Source organism: Dermacentor variabilis, chromosome 2 (assembly GCF_050947875.1).
Source record: "Dermacentor variabilis isolate Ectoservices chromosome 2, ASM5094787v1, whole genome shotgun sequence".
Classification (NCBI taxonomy): Eukaryota; Metazoa; Arthropoda; class Arachnida; order Ixodida; family Ixodidae; genus Dermacentor; species Dermacentor variabilis.
The window spans coordinates 126265334-126282305 of NC_134569.1; the positions used below are offsets into that span (position 1 = coordinate 126265334).

Genomic DNA, 16972 nt, shown 5'->3' on the forward strand with positions numbered 1-16972 from the left:
AGGCACGTCATGAGTTGGGTTGCAACGTTATGTGCATGGGAGAGGGAATTGCCCCCATGTCACCTTCCCCCACACTCCCCACCCCCCTTCGGACCCCCACTAGCCCTTGCCTTGCTTTCACATTCAAGCTTTCCCCTTCATCCATATTGCTTTATTGGAGCCCACCTTCTGAAGCTTTCTGTTCCATGAGGAAGGTGGGAAGGGAGGAGGGAGAGGTGATCAGAAAAATGGAGGGGGGTCAACTAGCCCCGCCCCCTCAAATTGGCTACGCCACTAGATGTCCATATCGATTTAGGAAACATTATCTACCCAAATTATATTCACTGCATTCCTGTTAGGCTGAAATTCTACTAATGCAATATACAAATTCTTTTTGTGTTCATTTAAACGAGGTCTACTGTAGTATACTGTACTTTTGTGCCGTCACAATTTGGAATAGTCCACTGAGGAAGATATTGTGAAAGATTAAAGGTGCCTTAAACACCAATACTGAATCAGTGTAGAAGAAATAATATTTCTTCTAAACTCTTTTCATTTATTTGGTGGGAAAATGTTGACTATTAGTTGATGAAATGAATTTTGTGCAAGCACTACAGAATGTTTCTGATATTTATTTAGTTATTCAAAGTACCTTACGTGCCTCTATTTGAGGCATTGGGTAAGGGGAGCTAGTACAATAAAATGGGAACGTAAAACGAAAACTGGCCTAGTACAAACTGCATATAAGAATACAGACATCACTAAATATACATACGAAATTATAGGCATAAATGCGTACATTTCAAGTGAAAACACTATCTGAATATGCATGTTAAAGAATGATAAGTAAGAGAACTAAGTTAATATGGAAATGGACAAAGGAAATTTCTAGGTACAGTGTGCATGGCTGTTTCATGTTTAAACAATGTAAGTGAACATTGAAGACATATAGAAAAAAGAACCAATGAAAGCTACTGATCTATGTCACCTCATTAAGTGTGTGGTTACATGCTGGCAAAATTGTGTATTATCAGATTCAGTGACGGTTAAACCTGGGAGGTCATTCCAGAGGTGGATGGTGCGTGTGATGAAATGAAAGTGACCATTGTGCCGTAGATGTGCATGAAGCCGAGATGTAATCTGCGTGGCGTGCAAATAGGGCAGACAGACATAAAGTAGAAAGCATGGCACTGTAAATGTATTTGGGAAACAAGCACAAATGGGCATTGTCATGACAGTTCTTTAAAGGTGGAAGGGAAAGAACACGCTGTATGTTCATTATGCTAGAGTGATAATCATTTTCTGGAAACAAAACGAGCGGACCTATTCTGCAAAGATTTTAGTTGCTTAATTAAACTATTGGGGTAGGTTGACCAGATAGGAGTTGCGTACTCAAGCTGTGGACAAATGAGTGTTGCAAAAGCCAATTTATGAATGTCAGTCTGGCAGTCGCATAAATTGCGGCATAGGTATCCTAAAGATCTGGAAGCAAAGCACTAGCACAGACAGTGTTAGTGGAAGAAGACCAGGAAAGGTTTGGTGATAGAGTAACTTTAAGGCATTTGAAAGATGAGACACACGATACAGGACTGTCATTAATGAGGTAGGAAAATTCGGAAATGGATTGCTTACAGCTAAACAGCATAACTTTACATTTGGTTGTGTTAAGCAACATCAGCCAGGTATTGCACCAGTTAGCTACTTGCTGCTGGTCATTTTGTATGGCGCTGTGGCCAGAAGTACTAGAAATTGATCGGTATATGATGAAATCATCTGCAAAGATTCTGACTCAAGATGAAATGTTACATGGAAAGTCATTAATCTTTATTAAAGAAAGTAGTGGGCCAAGGACCCTACCCTGTGGGACACCAGATATCACAAAGTTATGAGAAGAGGAGCCATTGTTAACAACAGTGAACTGCTGTTGATTGGAGAGAATCGCGGAGCCAGGATAGCGTAAGTGAGTCTGGCTTTACTACAGTCAATTTTATAATCGTACGACAATGGGAAACACGCTCAAAAGCATTAGAGAAATCCAAAAATATACAATCTACTTGAAGGTTACGGTTCATATTAAAGTTCAAGTCAGTGTTGAATTCTAGCAACTACGTTTCACAGGACACTGTCTTCCTGAATCCGTGCTGGTCAGGAAAAAAAACTCGTTAGATTCCAGGTGGTTATAAACATGAGGCTACTATGAGTTCGAGCACCTTACACGAATTATGTAATGCTAGTTTCACATGCTTGGGTCAAATGTTTTCACAACTTTCAAGCTTGAGCATTTAGTAGCTTTAGAATTCTATGTAGTTCTTGTTCATGAATGCACTGTCAACTAGGCCTAGGCATGCGCTTTCAAAATCCACAATGCCACAAGAAGCTATCGCGGTAGTTTCAAGGTGGTTGGAAAAGAGGCAGATTCGATAGGCAGGTGGCGAACCTTCTTTTGGACTTGCATCTTTCCTAGTTGGTCGAGACTCTCGTTACAGTAATGTGTATATGCTTTTCTAGAACTACAAAAGTATAGTTTACCAATCCTTTAGTGGTCCCTTTAAATTGTGCTCTATGTAGACATGTAGACGGTGATGAGGATATGTGCTTTTAACGGGCTCTGTGTCGTGGACTGGGTGAATTCAGAGACGAAGAAGACGTCTTTATTCTGATGGTTTTTCAGCAGGCTGTTTCGCTGTCTTGCTCAACATGTTGCTGTCTCTTGTTCGCATTGAACCGGGACAATATTGTTATAGTCACGGCATGAAGTGTATTTTACAAAGTCCTTCTTCATTTCTACTCTGCAGCGGTTAACGGATGAATGGAAGGCAAAGTACGCAAACACCCCTGTGTCTGCAGCAACAGAAGATTCAGCCACGACGGCCAGAGACGATGCAGAGGCACTGGTGCATGATCTCAGGAAGCATCTGGATTCAGCCAAAGGTAAGGTGCAGCGCTCACAGCTCAGCATCTGAGCATTATGAGTCAGGTTCACATTAATGTGACTGTAGCGTAGCGCATGTCTTCACACATCACGGTAATACTGTGGGACAGTGTTTATGTATAGCACATCCCTCCTCATCCAAAACAAGCTAGAACCTGTTCCCAGCGAGTGCAGTTCACTGGTGAGTGGAAGAGTGCACATGCCGACAGCAAACTCACTTTTCCTCTCTCCCTCAATGCAGTATGTCAGTGTTTACATGCACTTCATGAGATAACTTGCCTGACTTGAACTAACCTCTTTTGATGCATTAATGTGACTTGCCTTCATAATGTAAAGGCCACCAACGTTTGTGTGGACGCAGTGCACTAGAAGTGCGATGTGCCAGTAACATTCATGTACAGGTGGCTGTTATTCACTTTGATTGTGAAACATTGCTATTACTTCATCCTATTTGCGCTATTTATGATGTGGTAATACACCACTTATGTGAAGGACAGCAACAAAAGAAGGGCATGTATCAATCATCACAAATAAGCTTGATGTAACTAGATAAGAGACTAACTTACTGTATGTATACTTATTTTATTTAACGAATTGTATCATGAATGAGCAATAAAGCTGAAGTCGATAAAGCTAGTTAGTCACTTGAAATGAGGACAAAAGTTATTGGCAGACACTGTCCTCATGTGTGGCACATGAGCCTAATCACAGGGACTCCTTGAAAATTAACAGAAGAAATCAAAGCAATGAGTATTTAGGAGCCATTCTTGCTCACTGTTGCAAGATTGATCGAGAGATGTTGCCCCCATCCTGTGCAATATTTTACAGTGGCTGGGCACTCCTTCTGAATCCTCCGCTTCCTCCACCTCCTCGAGCAGACCAAGTGTCACATTGTGTCTGTCACTCCAGGCTGGTCCACTCTCCTATCTCAAGACACTCTGCTCTGTACTGCCATGTAACCTCACCTATTAACGCGATAGCGTTAAGGGCCCCATGTCACAGAAAATCCACTTACGGCATCCAGCGCCGGCGCCAACCGTCTTGTCAGCGAAAAATCATTCCAAACCATGCATACTGAACCACACAGGCCCTCCGTGTAGCGCAGAGGCATTACTTAATTAAATGAATTCCTTAAAGTAAAATGTGTCAGAAAAATCGTAAAATACGACTTATGCACAACCTTACTGGCATGATAGCGTCGGATTATGATTTGAATATACGAGAAAACGTAATTCTGTTATGCGAAAACTTAGACACTGCCCCTTTTCCAGTGTTTCTACCATTCATAGACCAGCCTGCCCGGTGCCTTGTATCACCATCCAGGCGGTGCTCGCATCCGCGGCCTATGCTGGAGACCGCGCTTCTACCAGAAAGCTCGCATTCGTGCATAGCATTTACCGCCAGTGTTTCCCGGTAAATGTTGCGGTTACTGGGAAGTGTGAGGAGCAGTCAAAGATCTTTGAATGCTATCGCGTTTCTCTCTTAAAAGTGAAGCTTAAGCATCCTCCAAATTTTTCTTTTACCCCAGTGCTTAATAAACCTGGTTAACTTGACCCCTGTTTAGCAAAAGTTCTATCACCCACTAAACAACACATAAGAAAACTCTCACCTCTGCCTTTTTTATTGGCACAATTGTCTTTTGTTAACGAGGATGGCAACCTTACCAGTGTTTAGTATGTTTACGAAGCTTGGCTGTCGTTCACACAGTGCGAAATGCTGGCAAGAGTTGTAAAAGTTCTTTCTTATTGACTTAGTCAAAGCTGCTATGGACTTATGACCAGCCTTAATTAAGCTTTGTAATCCATAATACTACTTGGAAGTCTAAATAAGCAAGCCTTTTCTGATGTTCATTGTCACTTTGTGTTTGGCAGAAAGATAACTGTTAATTTTCTGTATGAAACAAAAGTTGTATATTAGCCATTGTTGTGCATTGTTATGTGGGCATATTTATACCATATAATTGCAGGTATACATACCTTTTCTCAAAAACTGCTTCAAAATTAGAAACAAGGAACAGGGCAGAGAAGCAGTAATCATGTAGCATAAGAATCCTATTTATCATGTGGTAATACACAACCAATGTGAAGGCTTGAAATGAATTCAAAGTAATGCAATTTCATATGGCTGTTTATGGCTGTTTTGTGTTTGGCTGGGGTTATTTCCTATCAAAGCAAATGTAAGAATGTGTGAAAAAATTCAATTTTGAATATTGAATTAAATACCAAATATTTAACCATTTCTTAGTAGAAAAAAGAAATCAGTGGCAATTTAGCAGTAAGTGCAAGAGAATCCGTTAGGTGATTATGTCACAACTCTTTTATGTACCAGATCCATGATTTTAACTGTGTTGACCACATTGCAAAGTGTTGTTCAGGAGCTCATTCGACACACATCCTGGCTCTATGAGGAGCGAAGTGTAACTTATGTCTGCAATGAACCAGTGTCATTTGCGTTAAGTATACATACCAGGTGATCATCCTTAGGTTTAAAAAAATTTTTTTAAATAGTCTGTGGCATAAAGCATAAATGATAATTCTAGTCCTTGAGCTGGATTATTCAGAGGCACACATTACTTGAATGAGAAGTCAAAACACATTATCAACTAATTAACGAAAATTTACTTTACAGCTCATATTACAATTGATTAATTGTAGCGGGTAAGTTTGCATGGCATATCCACTTAGAATGAATTTTCAGGGTGACCCCAGTTTCGAGATATTCACTGCCAAAGTGTGCAATGAAATAAATGGGCGTTCGTTTGATGATGCACATCAGAACCCGCACTCTCCACAAAATTTGTTCCAAGTGAATATGCCTCGCAAGCTGAGCGGCTACAATGCATAGATTACAATGTGTGCCGTTAAGTAATTAATTAAAAAGTTATTTAGTGAATTCTCGTCCCTTAGTTGACTATGTGTTTCAATTTCTTGTGCAAGTAAGTTCTGCCTCTTTGAGTAAACCAGCTCCAGGACTAGAATTCTACTATCTGCCACAGGTGATTTCTAAAAATTCTGTAAGACTTAAAAATCATCCTCTCCGTATATATGCGCATACATACACACTCGTACTAAGCTCAGCCCATCCCCTCTCTACCTCTGCCACGTGACTGGCTTCCTGCACATTGCACACATACACTCTTAATGCAATGCATAAAAAAAAAACATTAGAAAATGTTGCAGAAAAAAATGTCCGGTTTATTTCCTTTAGTGCGCATGTCATCACTATTGGAAGACTGCACAGTGGTGCAGCTTGCAAATGAGAGAAAATGGAAAGTCGCTTTAGTGCTCTGTTGGCTCACAACAAGTACTTATAGCTGCTGTGCTGCTGAGCTCATGGTCGCGAGTTCAGTCCCAGTCATGGTGGCCGCATTTCGATGGGAGCCAAATGCAAAAACACTCGAAGAGCATGGTACTCTGCTTGCCTAAGCAACGAACGTGCGTTGAGCCATGACACATAACAAAACCAGATTTCACATGCCTTTTACGACTATATTACCACTCACTGAGAAGGTGACGGCATTCATTAGCAACCACAGTGTTATGGTTACAATAAGTCGTGCATCTAGATTTCGCATGCCTTTTACCACTATGATTACCACTCACTGAGAAGGTGACGGCATTCATTATCGACCACAGTGTTATGGTTACAATAAGTCGTGCGTCTGAATTTGTTGATATCCTTTCTTGAGGACATCGTTTTTTGCACTCTCCTTGTTTATCTAGTTTTAGTAACAAGTTGACCTAATGGCCACATGTGGTATGTCACGAGAAAGGTTGATTTCGAGGAGCCCCTGAAACAACCATTAGGTCGAGGAACATGACTGGAGTGGTCCACTTCAGAAGTGCAAGCGTCTCTGCCGAGGGGGCCATTCTTACCAGCACCCATCGTCTATCCCCATTCTCGCACACAATGCTACTTGTGGCTCTCAACAATGTGCTAGTAGAGTGCGCCTATTGAAGGTGTAGTTATTCAAACAATCATGCAAATTTGAGCACCTGTTGTCACCTTACGTGCTTGAACTGTTTCCTAACCATTGCTATTTCTTTTTTATCAGGTTCGGTTCAGGTTCTGGCACGTTCCAAAAATATTGGTTCGGGTCCGGGCTCAGTTCCGCCCAAAATTGCTGTTCAGGTTCAGTTTGACCCGTCCCCCCCCACACACACACCTTGGTCAAATAACTAAAACTAAATAAATAAACTGAAAGTAATACTGACATATTTTCTAGGGATGAAACAACAAAAAAATGCAATAATATGTAGCACATACCTTTCGTCAGTAGCAAAACATTAGACAGTGACTCAACAAGTGAAACACGTCTACGCATAGCCAACGTTAATGCTTGTAGCATTCTCATTACGGTAGACTTGTCCAATTTCGTTGCTACCTTTCACATTGACAAGGTCACTGGAACTCTCTTGCCCACAGCGGCCGAGCAGTTGGTGCTGTCCTTCCACCGTTTGGGTGAGGAGCTCAGGACGGGGCTACACGCACAGCTGGAGCAGCTACTGGGCATCTACCGGGAGCTGCACAGCAAGATGGACACTGCCTCGGCCCTCGAGCGCTACCGAGGTCTGTGCGAGCAGCTGTGCTCGGGTGCCCCGGCCGACCCTGCCTCCCTGCAGCACCAGCAGGGCCTGCAGCTGAAGGCGCTGAGGGCAAGCCTCGAGGAGCAGCATTCTCAGGAGAAAACGGCACTCCTCTCCGAGCAGGTGCGGGAGGAACATCGCAGAATTGCACTTTTCGTGGGCTTGCGCCCCTGGCAACTAGTTACCAGTTGTTTCGGCAAAGACATTAAAAACGAAAAGGGCGAATGGGAGCTTCCCTCATTGACCTACTTGTTTGCATCATTTCTTGTTTTGATGACACTACCAGCTATCCCAAGACCAAATTGTCCTTTTATCAAACATTCAAGTAATTATTTAGAACTGCATAGTACAGACAGGCACGTTTGTTTGTTTCTTTTTTTTGACACATTACTTGAATCAGCAAAGGGAAAAAGTAGGCAGCACGCATGGAATAACTGCTTAATTAGCTAAAATTTGCTAATTTAATTACATTAGGGCGCCTCTCAAAATTCAGAACTGAAGCTAGTCAATTTTCGAGGCACATGCTCCTAGTAGGTGTCTTGAAGTTAGCAACAGTAACATGGTGCTTGTCTGTAGACTTGTGGCAAGCTTTGTTGGCCTTCCACTTCGTATTTTCTCTGAGAGCCTTCCTTGTTCATAGTGAGACTAAGAACTGTTGGGACATTTGTAGGTGGTACGTACCAAGGAGCTGCTGAGCAAGCATCGGGAAGAAGTGGAGCAGCTGGAGAAAACTGCGGAGGCAAGGCTAGCTGACGAGCGGCGACGCCTGACGGAAGAGCTCGACGTCCTCCGTTGCAGCCTCTGGGAAAAGGAACAGGCTCTTAGCCGGTCTGCCAACGAACAGCAGGTGAAGGCTTCTGCCGAAATGGCAGAGCTTGTAAAGAAACACAGTGAAGAGGTCCAAAAACTGTCCTCCGCCCTCGAGGAAAAGCAGAAAAAGACTGAATCACTCCGCAGCGCACTTGATTCCCTCAAGAAAGAAAGGGATGAAATCGTAGAGCTTGCAGAAAGCATCACTAGGGCCAGCTCAGACTCAGTGGTTGACCCAAGTACTGTAATTAGACGACTTGCAGAAGAGAATGCGACTTTGCGACGAGAGGCTGAAGCGGCACGCACCGAATATGAGTCTATGCTCTCTGAGGAGAAGTCTAGGCTGAAAGATGAAGTGGAGACTGTTCGTGCCGAGTACGAGTCTACACTGCAGAATCTTGAGGAGAAGCTCCGAGGGACCGAGGTCGACCACAGAAGAAATCTTGAGGAACTGCTTGCAAGCCAGGAGCAGTACCAGGAAGAAATGAAGTTGAAAGACGAAGAGCTACTTCTGCTGAAGCACGAAGTGGAGCAGTATGCCGACACGCTTGGCTCGCAAAGGGTGGAGTATGACCAGGAGCTGGAAAACATTGAGAGGAGGCTGGAGGCCAAGCACACTGCCGAGATTGAGTCACTAAAGTCAGAGCACAGGGAAAACATTGAGGTGCTTAGAGAGAGTCTGCAACGAGAGCTGCTGGACGTCAAGGCTGGCTACGAGGAGCAGCAACAGAAGCTGCGGAGGAGCCTCGAGACCGAGCACAACTTGGTGGCCAACTCACAGAAGGCACAATTCGAGTTGGCACTGGAGGCCCTGAAGAAGACACACAAAACACAGATGGAGAAGTTGAAAGAACAGCATACGAGGGCTGTGGAACAACTCAACAAGGAAAGAGCACAGCTGGAACAGTGCATGGCTGACGAGAGAACTTCTGCCATGAAAGACATGAAAAGCAAGCTGGAGGCTAACTACAGAGAGATTGTTGAAACCGCCAGGGTGGAGTGTGCTGCTAGGGTCAAACAGCTGCAAGATGAATTGGCAAAGATGGAACAACAGCTGGGCTCTTTGCGTCAACAGAACGAGGAGGGCCGGCCAGTTGAGGAGGAACTGATTCCTACAACAGCCAGTTTGTCTGCTGCAGAAAAGCCTGGAAAGTCTGTATCAGTCGATAGTTTAGACGGGAAGCTCCCTGAAGAAAAAGATGAGGAAGGTACTGCTCGTGAAGCCATTCAGCCAAAGCTTCACGCAACCACTACTGGCGCAGAAAGCGGGTGAGTAAATTTATCGACCAGCTAAACACTGCTCACACATCACCATCTAGAAAGCCTTTATATCATCGTTCAGAGTGGTGTCGTTGGTGTAGTTTTGCCATGCGATATAGGCAGTGTATCAACCATCCGTAGCCGTATGGAGCAAGAATTTAAGCACTCTGCACAAAGAAAGCTCGCACTATTTTACTTAAGGGGCCCTGAAATACTTCTTACGGAAGTTGAAAAATGCATTTGAAGTTAAACTAGACTATTTCATAAATGCTTTGCAGCAAAATGTGCTTCAGTGCATTCAACAGCAGTGGAGTTATTGGCAATTGAAGATCGTCTTTAATACCCTTCGCAATGCTCCTGCTTCTTCTTTAATGCTTTGCATGGCAAAGGCTACAGTGAAGCAGGGTGTGCCCATAATGCTCCGCCTACTGAGCATTGCGGTAGCGTGCAGTTCAAATTTTATTTGGGATGTTCATGTAGACGCCACCATTTCTGATTTTCTCGCCTACAATGTGCCAAAGGCGGTTTCCCTCAGCAAGCGGGCTCATCGCGGCACCCCATGGCTGCCACAGTATCAATGCTACATAGCACACCGCAGCTACATGCAACTTTAGTGTGTATGCGCAATGCTTGCTTTGTGCATGACAGGGCTGAAGTGTGTGCTTGCGCTCATTTGCTCCTGTCTGGCTGCACTGCGTGGTGCAGACCGGCTTTGTCCCGCGCCAGCCTGACCAGTGAATAGAAGCCACATTCAACTTGCGCATTTTGGAGTGCTGTCAATAGCTCAATACAAAGCAATATCTGCCAATGTGTCTAGCCAGGAGTGGCCATTGTGATCATATACTAAGCAGAGTGGCCAAAGTTTAATTCTTCCGTGGGCAGCTGCGGCCAAGCATGAGCAGATGATAGTCTGCTTCTTCCGGAAGTACGTAACTGTTATCGAAATTCGAAAGCAGATTTTCACTTACTTCAGCCGGTTTATTAAACTGTGTCTATAAATATATACATTAACAGTAGGAAAAAGCACACTGACCCAAACAACTTTCATAACTGAAACCAACTATTGGCCAAAAGCAGCCGCGTATGGAAATGTGCTTTATGACAAAGTAGAGCAGCCCGAGAAAAGTGAGGAGAATGCTCCTGTTAAAAAGAGAGTGTTGGAGATAAAGGTGACTTTGCACTTGCGAGCTCCACAAGTCGTGCACGACTGCAAAATTGGGCTGAGATGTTCACAGCAGTGTATGCTATCCGTGGCCTGTGTTTTTTCACCTAGCCCAAGGGGTGTCCAGGACCCCTTGAACAAAGTACTTTGTTTTTTTTAATATGAGAAAAATTTATTTGTATAGCTGTTAACGAAATGCGTAAAAGGGACATTCAAACCTTTTGCTTTAACATGCTGTTTGAACAAGTGACAAAATATTAACTCATCTGAACTTTTACTAGAAGTGCTTTACTGTATTTTGAATTTCACCAACACTGACTATTACAGAGTGTTTCACAAGGGTCAGTGTATCTACAAGGCTCAGACATGCCCTAAATTTGCCAAAATATGTTAATTAAAAATATATAGCTTAACTCAGTAGGTGCGTGACTGAACCTACTTGACCAAAATTAATTTTAATAGCCCTAGAATTTCTTATTTTGGGCAAATTATTTTGCATATTGAGTGTGCCATCTGGATGCTAGACTTTACATGAAAACAATTTTGATTCAGTCAGTGTAAAATTCTCATAGTAAACTGATTGCCTGTGGTAGAAATGTCTTGAAATAGTTTTCCAGGCATCATGTTCAAATTGTGCAATCCGAAACATTTGTCACAGTGAGCATGCCATCTAGAGTCGGTGGGCACTGAATCAGATGTTATGTGCTTGTACTCTTCGGGCAGCAGTGTCTATCCAAAGTGGTATAGCAGAACCTCATTAGTTCAAACATAGTTCGAACTAAGGAGAGCCTCTTTAAATGTAGCGCCTCACCAATTGCGCGGTACAGCACACAAAACCAAAACAGTTGCTGGGCTCACATTAAAAGTCTGTAATCTTTCCTCCATCAGCGTGCGACAACATGTGCTGGAAGAAGCCTAGGTTCCGTATAAAGTCCAAGCGGGATAAAATCATAGCTTTTTGCTGTGGGTGCAAGGGAAAACATGCGAGAGTGAGCCGAGAAGGATGGTGGCTTGATGCACACTGTCCTCCTGCGTGCCCAATGTTGAAGATGATGTGATCAAGTGCCCACTACGAGGAGGGGGATGGGTGGGGAGGTGTAGGGGAGCGCGCAGTAACAGGATGAAGCACGTGCTTGCTCACAGGCTTAACACATTTAAGCAAAGCTGCTCTGCTTGCTACAGTTCAGTCTCGACTTCCTGCATGTCCTTCCTCTTTATTTTTATGGCACAGGATATCGTGGTAGCTAGGGGACACATCGAACCTTTGCCTTTGGCTCGAGCTTGTCCAAAAAGCTATCCATGGGATTGAGAAATTTTGTTCAAAATTACCGTTGCGTGGTTTTTGGAGTCCGAATTCGCGGAAGTGTGTATATATTAAAATACATAGGACTTTGCCAGGACCAACCGAGCAGTTTGGATGACCCGTCAATTCAAATTAAGAGATTTCGAATTATTGGGTTTCCACTGTATGTATTGGTCCGTGTTTTCAAGGGGCAGCAGATGTGCACATGTGCTTAGAGTGAAAATTCGTGCTTGCTGTTGCAAGCCTTCAATTGAATTTGCAGACTACTTGCATAGTCCAGTCTTGTCGCCCATGACATTTCCATTTCATCGCATGAAGACAGCGTGCATCAGCTTATGCTTAGGTGAACTGAAAACATATAATAAACAAATAAATTCAAGATTTATTGCTTGAATTCAAGGCCGAACAGAAAGTACTGCATTCATGAGTTTTCCTGCAGCAGGCAGTGTAAAGTACAGTAAAATGTCTTTCTCTTTAAAAGCCAATTTCCTGAGTACTTAGTATTTTAAACACTTTTGCAGTCCCCATCAAGTTCAAGAACACCTTGTCAAGAACTGTAATATAAAATTGCAATTATCTACTGACCGATGGTGTTGGGAAGTTAATGATGGTCCTGTTAAGATATTTTTGTGGTCTTTTTTTATTGTTGTTGAGCTTGCTTTGGTGTGATTCAACATTTCACTTGCCTGGTATCCTGATGTTACCATTATGATAATTTTAGAAGAATGTTGATGTTGCAGAAAGAGTAATAATGTAACCTGTGTTAATTCCCTTTACTCTGCTTGTCCTGCCAGTGTGAGAGAGGCCTCGGCAGAATGGTCGGACATTTCCGTGGAAGACATCCTGTACGAGCGCTCAGAGCTGTTGAAGCAGTTGAAGAGCTTGAGTGCCAATGTGGACAAGGTGAGACACTCGAAAACTTCGCAGTGAATCATGTCAGACATAGGAAAAGTCTCCAGACAGAAAACGCTTTTTAAATGAAGGTCATTGAATTGCCACGCAATCACCGGGTTCATATATTGTGAACTGCTCACTTTTGAGAAGGCTTTCACTTTTGCGGGACATTGCGTTTGGCACACAGCATCTCATTTGAGCTGTGGACAATCTGTACACTTGCTCATCCCATAGAGTTTGCTACCAAAATTACTAGAGACGGCACTGCCACTGTGATCGCTCAGCTATCATGGGAATGATAGCTAGTGCATGGATTTGTCTAAACATTGTACTTGCTGCTTCAGATGTTCTTGTACTTTAACTTATCACGCACTTTATCTTCCTTAATTTCCAATCACATTTTTCTAAATGCCTGATGGCAACAAGTTTCAACATGCATGCGCAATTGTTGCTCATTGTTGCTTTTATAATACAGTACTTTGTCGAAAACTATCAATTTGCAAAGTCACAAATCCATGTACTACCCATAATTCCCCTGCTGGCTGAACCACCATACTTGCAGCTCCTGTAGCCTCCCGTAGACGCTACCACCAAAGTTTTCTCTGGCGACTGTTGTAGAAAACACTATGGCTTAAAAAATGGATGCACACCAAAAGGTATTTTCAAAGGTGGTATCCGTTAAAGTGATGCCTAGAATATGGTTACTGCCTTTACTAGCCCAACACATCAAAATTGTGAGTATTCTCAGAATGATTCAGTGTATGTCACGTGAAGTGCACAGTAATGACTGCCCCTCATCAGGCTTGGAAATGTTCACGGTAGAGCAGGTAGACATGGAAACACTGTACACTGTTGCACTTGTTTCACGAGTGTCTCTCCATTTGGCTACATTTTGTGACATCAAACACTTGTTACCTCCTTGCCTCATCAGAAAACAAATGAACTGTGTTCTCGTTAATGCAAACACTACAAAAGCAAGAAATGGGCAGTAAAGCCAGACGCAGCTGCCAGCCAGGCACACACCAATATGGCAGCTTTCTGAGATGACTGTGATAACAAGAAAAAATCATTAATTCATTCATTACTGTGTGAACATAGAGTAATGAGCGCCTTTTTCATTTCCTTTTCTGTTGACTTTAGCAAGGCGAACACTTCAAAGAAACACTGAGGCAAATTTTTCTCTTTTTTTCTATATTCTTTGTTTAATAGCTGCAAAACCCAATGATTACAACATGAATACTCAAGTGATTAGGTACAGAGAAATTAATTACATCATTCTTGTCATTAACCAATACAAAATATGTGCCATGTGCAGGGTGGCTGCATACCGCAGGAGGCATCACAACAGTCGGAGATGGTAATCATGGGGCATTCCATAAACATAAGATATCGCTTCTAAATGGTTCCATACAACAGATACGGGCAGTACCATGACTGTCCGACTGAAAGCTGAAGGCACATTGGACATAGCGTGAGAGGAGCTATCAGAAAAGGAGAGAAGGCGACAGAGGCACTCTTATGTTTCCTGGGAGGAAACAGTAGGGAAACATTCTAATCCAAGGTATAACCTGAAGAAATTTAAAAAATCAGAAGGTCTAGTTATGGGGTTTCACATTTGTAAAGAACAGACAGGTTAGGAGAAACTTTATAGTGGAAGGCTCAGGATTGATTTCGACCACCTTGGGGGCTTGTCGCTTCAAGTGTTCTTGGCTTAACTTATTCCATACTTTATCTTTCTCAATTTCCAAGAAATCGAAACCTAAATCTAAGCACACAAGCGTTTTTTGCATTCCATCCCCATTGCTTTTGTATGTCCCCCAAAAATAAATATAAATTAAAATAAAATGGGGAAGCACACACCACCAGAGAAATACAGCAGGCAGAAAGGCCAATTAAAAATAAATGAAAAGCGGCTGCAGAGGCAGCAGAATGCCACAGCCACCGAGCCACCACGGCCGGCAAAAAAAGATGTTGAGTGAAGCGAAAGGAAAGGACCAACTGGGAGGTGCAAGACACGGTTGCACCCCTTTTATCGGAACAGCATTATCCGAGGCTACTTCTAGCCTGGCTGACTTGCGGATGCATCAGTGGTTTGTTATACCTTGTAATAGCCACCTCCAAGTGTTGCGGTTTCACCTGTGGCATCGAGCCACCCTGTATGGGACACACATCTTGAATTTGCCAGTTTTAAGTATGATGCAGTTAATTTTTTGTGATCTGCAGAAGGTAGCCAAACACACAAAGACCATACAACTGACGAATGAGGTCCCAGTAGCCAATCCACACCTATTACACTTGTGGGAAGCTCGCCGAGGACTCATCAGATGCTGGAAGAAGCAAAAGTATAATGGGAGCCTCAAAATCGGGATAGCCAAGATCACAGAAGAAGCCAGGGTATACGCCGATACATTATTCACTTACTCACTGGATAAACTGAGGCCTTATGCCAGTCTCACTTGAACTGCAGCAAAAATTTCGTGTCGGTACTCTAAATTGTTGTTTGCATCTGTAGAAAACAGGAGAGAGAGGGAGAGTGAGGAGTTCTTTATTTAAAGGATTGGCATTTGTCTCCAGCTGCAGGCAGAAAAAGAAGACCTACACGAGCAGCTTCGGAAAGCAAATGACGAGATCACCTCTAAGGAAATCAGGGCGACTTCACGATCTCCAAGGTACTCTTCTCGCACTTTCTGCATGTTTTTGTCTGATTCCTCCTTCAACTTTGTTCTTTCTTTCTTGCTAAACATGTTTTTCTTCCCGAACATGCTTCTGTCACTCACCACTTATGTTCAGTAAAAGTCTCTTGTTTTTCCTTTCTTAGAATGAGAGAGAGTTAAACAAAAACTTACAGCATATTGTTTTTGGGTGTGACTGCGTATTGTTTTTGGGTGTGATAGAAAAAATGGATCAACGTGGCACCAGAATTTGAACTAAAAGTGTTTGCTCCATGTAAATGCTAAAGGTCAGTAGGTAGTAGTGGGGAGGACTTTTTGTTAAACTGGTATTTAAACACAACAATACAGTAATGTCCACGCGAGCGTTTCACTTGTTCATGTCATTGTGACCACCATCTTAATTAAGTCCAACGAGGAGATTCTGCCAGAAATCTCCAATGGTCCTTGCCCTACGTCAGATGAGTCTTGCCTTTACCCATTGATTTCCCCAATACCGTCACTGCTCCTAAATTTTTGCCACACTTGGCTGCCTTCCTCTTCCGTGGCATATATTTCGTTTGTTTTGGTAGTCTGCCAGTTGTCTGTTTTACACATTGAATGACTCGACCAAGTCCCCTCCTTCCTATTAATCTCATCCACGACATAATCATTGTGCATTTCATCACCAATTCACATTGATTTAGTCTTTTAATAGGATACCTGCCATTTCATTTGGCATTGCTCATTGTACTACGAACAACAGAAAGTTAGTAGCTCATATCATGCAGTATCAAACAGTTAATTAGGTAAAAGCAGTTGTATTGCACTTTTCATTTCTTCCAGAGTTTGTCAGCGAACTTGTCCAAGAATGGACTGGCAACACATTCCTAGAACTGCTGCTATAGCACCAGTTCCTCTTGTTAAATCCTTATAATAGTGTCTGGGTGCACACATCACAGGTAGTTTTATTTCTGGTGAAAAAAAAAGTGAGCATGTAACAGCCACACTGATTCTGATGGAAAACCTTTTCCGCGTCCCTCTGATAAATCCGCAATACCTCCATGCATAGCTCAGAGCTCCGCATTGTGAAAAGGAAGTGTGTTGCAGTTACACTCCCCGAAAGCCAGTGCACCTCAATACGCTACTAGTACTTGAAGTCATCTTGTCTGACACTATCCAAACTTTCATCCTGTCCACCACTTGCACCAGGCACCAAAAGCACTCTTCCTTGCACAGCGCTTGGTTTTTAGAAAGAAGGTAACAAACTTTTTCCTCTGTTGTGTTCATTTGTGCAGTAAGGCCCTGCTTCTCAGAATGTGAGTACAGTTCTCTTATGTTTGTGCTCCTGCACAACTTCTTGCAAGAGCACGTCATTGTGTACTTTTATGTTCTGGC

The 16972-nt window shown here is 42.9% G+C and overlaps 1 protein-coding gene across 10 annotated transcripts in view; it reads left to right on the top strand.

Annotated features, from left to right (window-relative positions):
• Nucleotides 1-16972, top strand: part of LOC142572662 (uncharacterized) — a 300880-nt gene that overhangs the window by 226001 nt on the left and 57907 nt on the right. For 7 of the 10 annotated variants that reach the window (XM_075681936.1, XM_075681938.1, XM_075681945.1 and 4 more), the window contains 6 exons: nt 2775-2910; nt 7337-7620; nt 8168-9576; nt 12827-12935; nt 15501-15595; nt 16873-16893. In XM_075681936.1, the coding sequence (XP_075538051.1) occupies nt 2775-2910; nt 7337-7620; nt 8168-9576; nt 12827-12935; nt 15501-15595; nt 16873-16893 (2054 nt within the window). The remainder of the gene's footprint in view (nt 1-2774; nt 2911-7336; nt 7621-8167; nt 9577-12826; nt 12936-15500; nt 15596-16872; nt 16894-16972) is intronic. The other 3 variants (XM_075681937.1, XM_075681941.1, XM_075681943.1) reach the window with 1 other exon arrangement.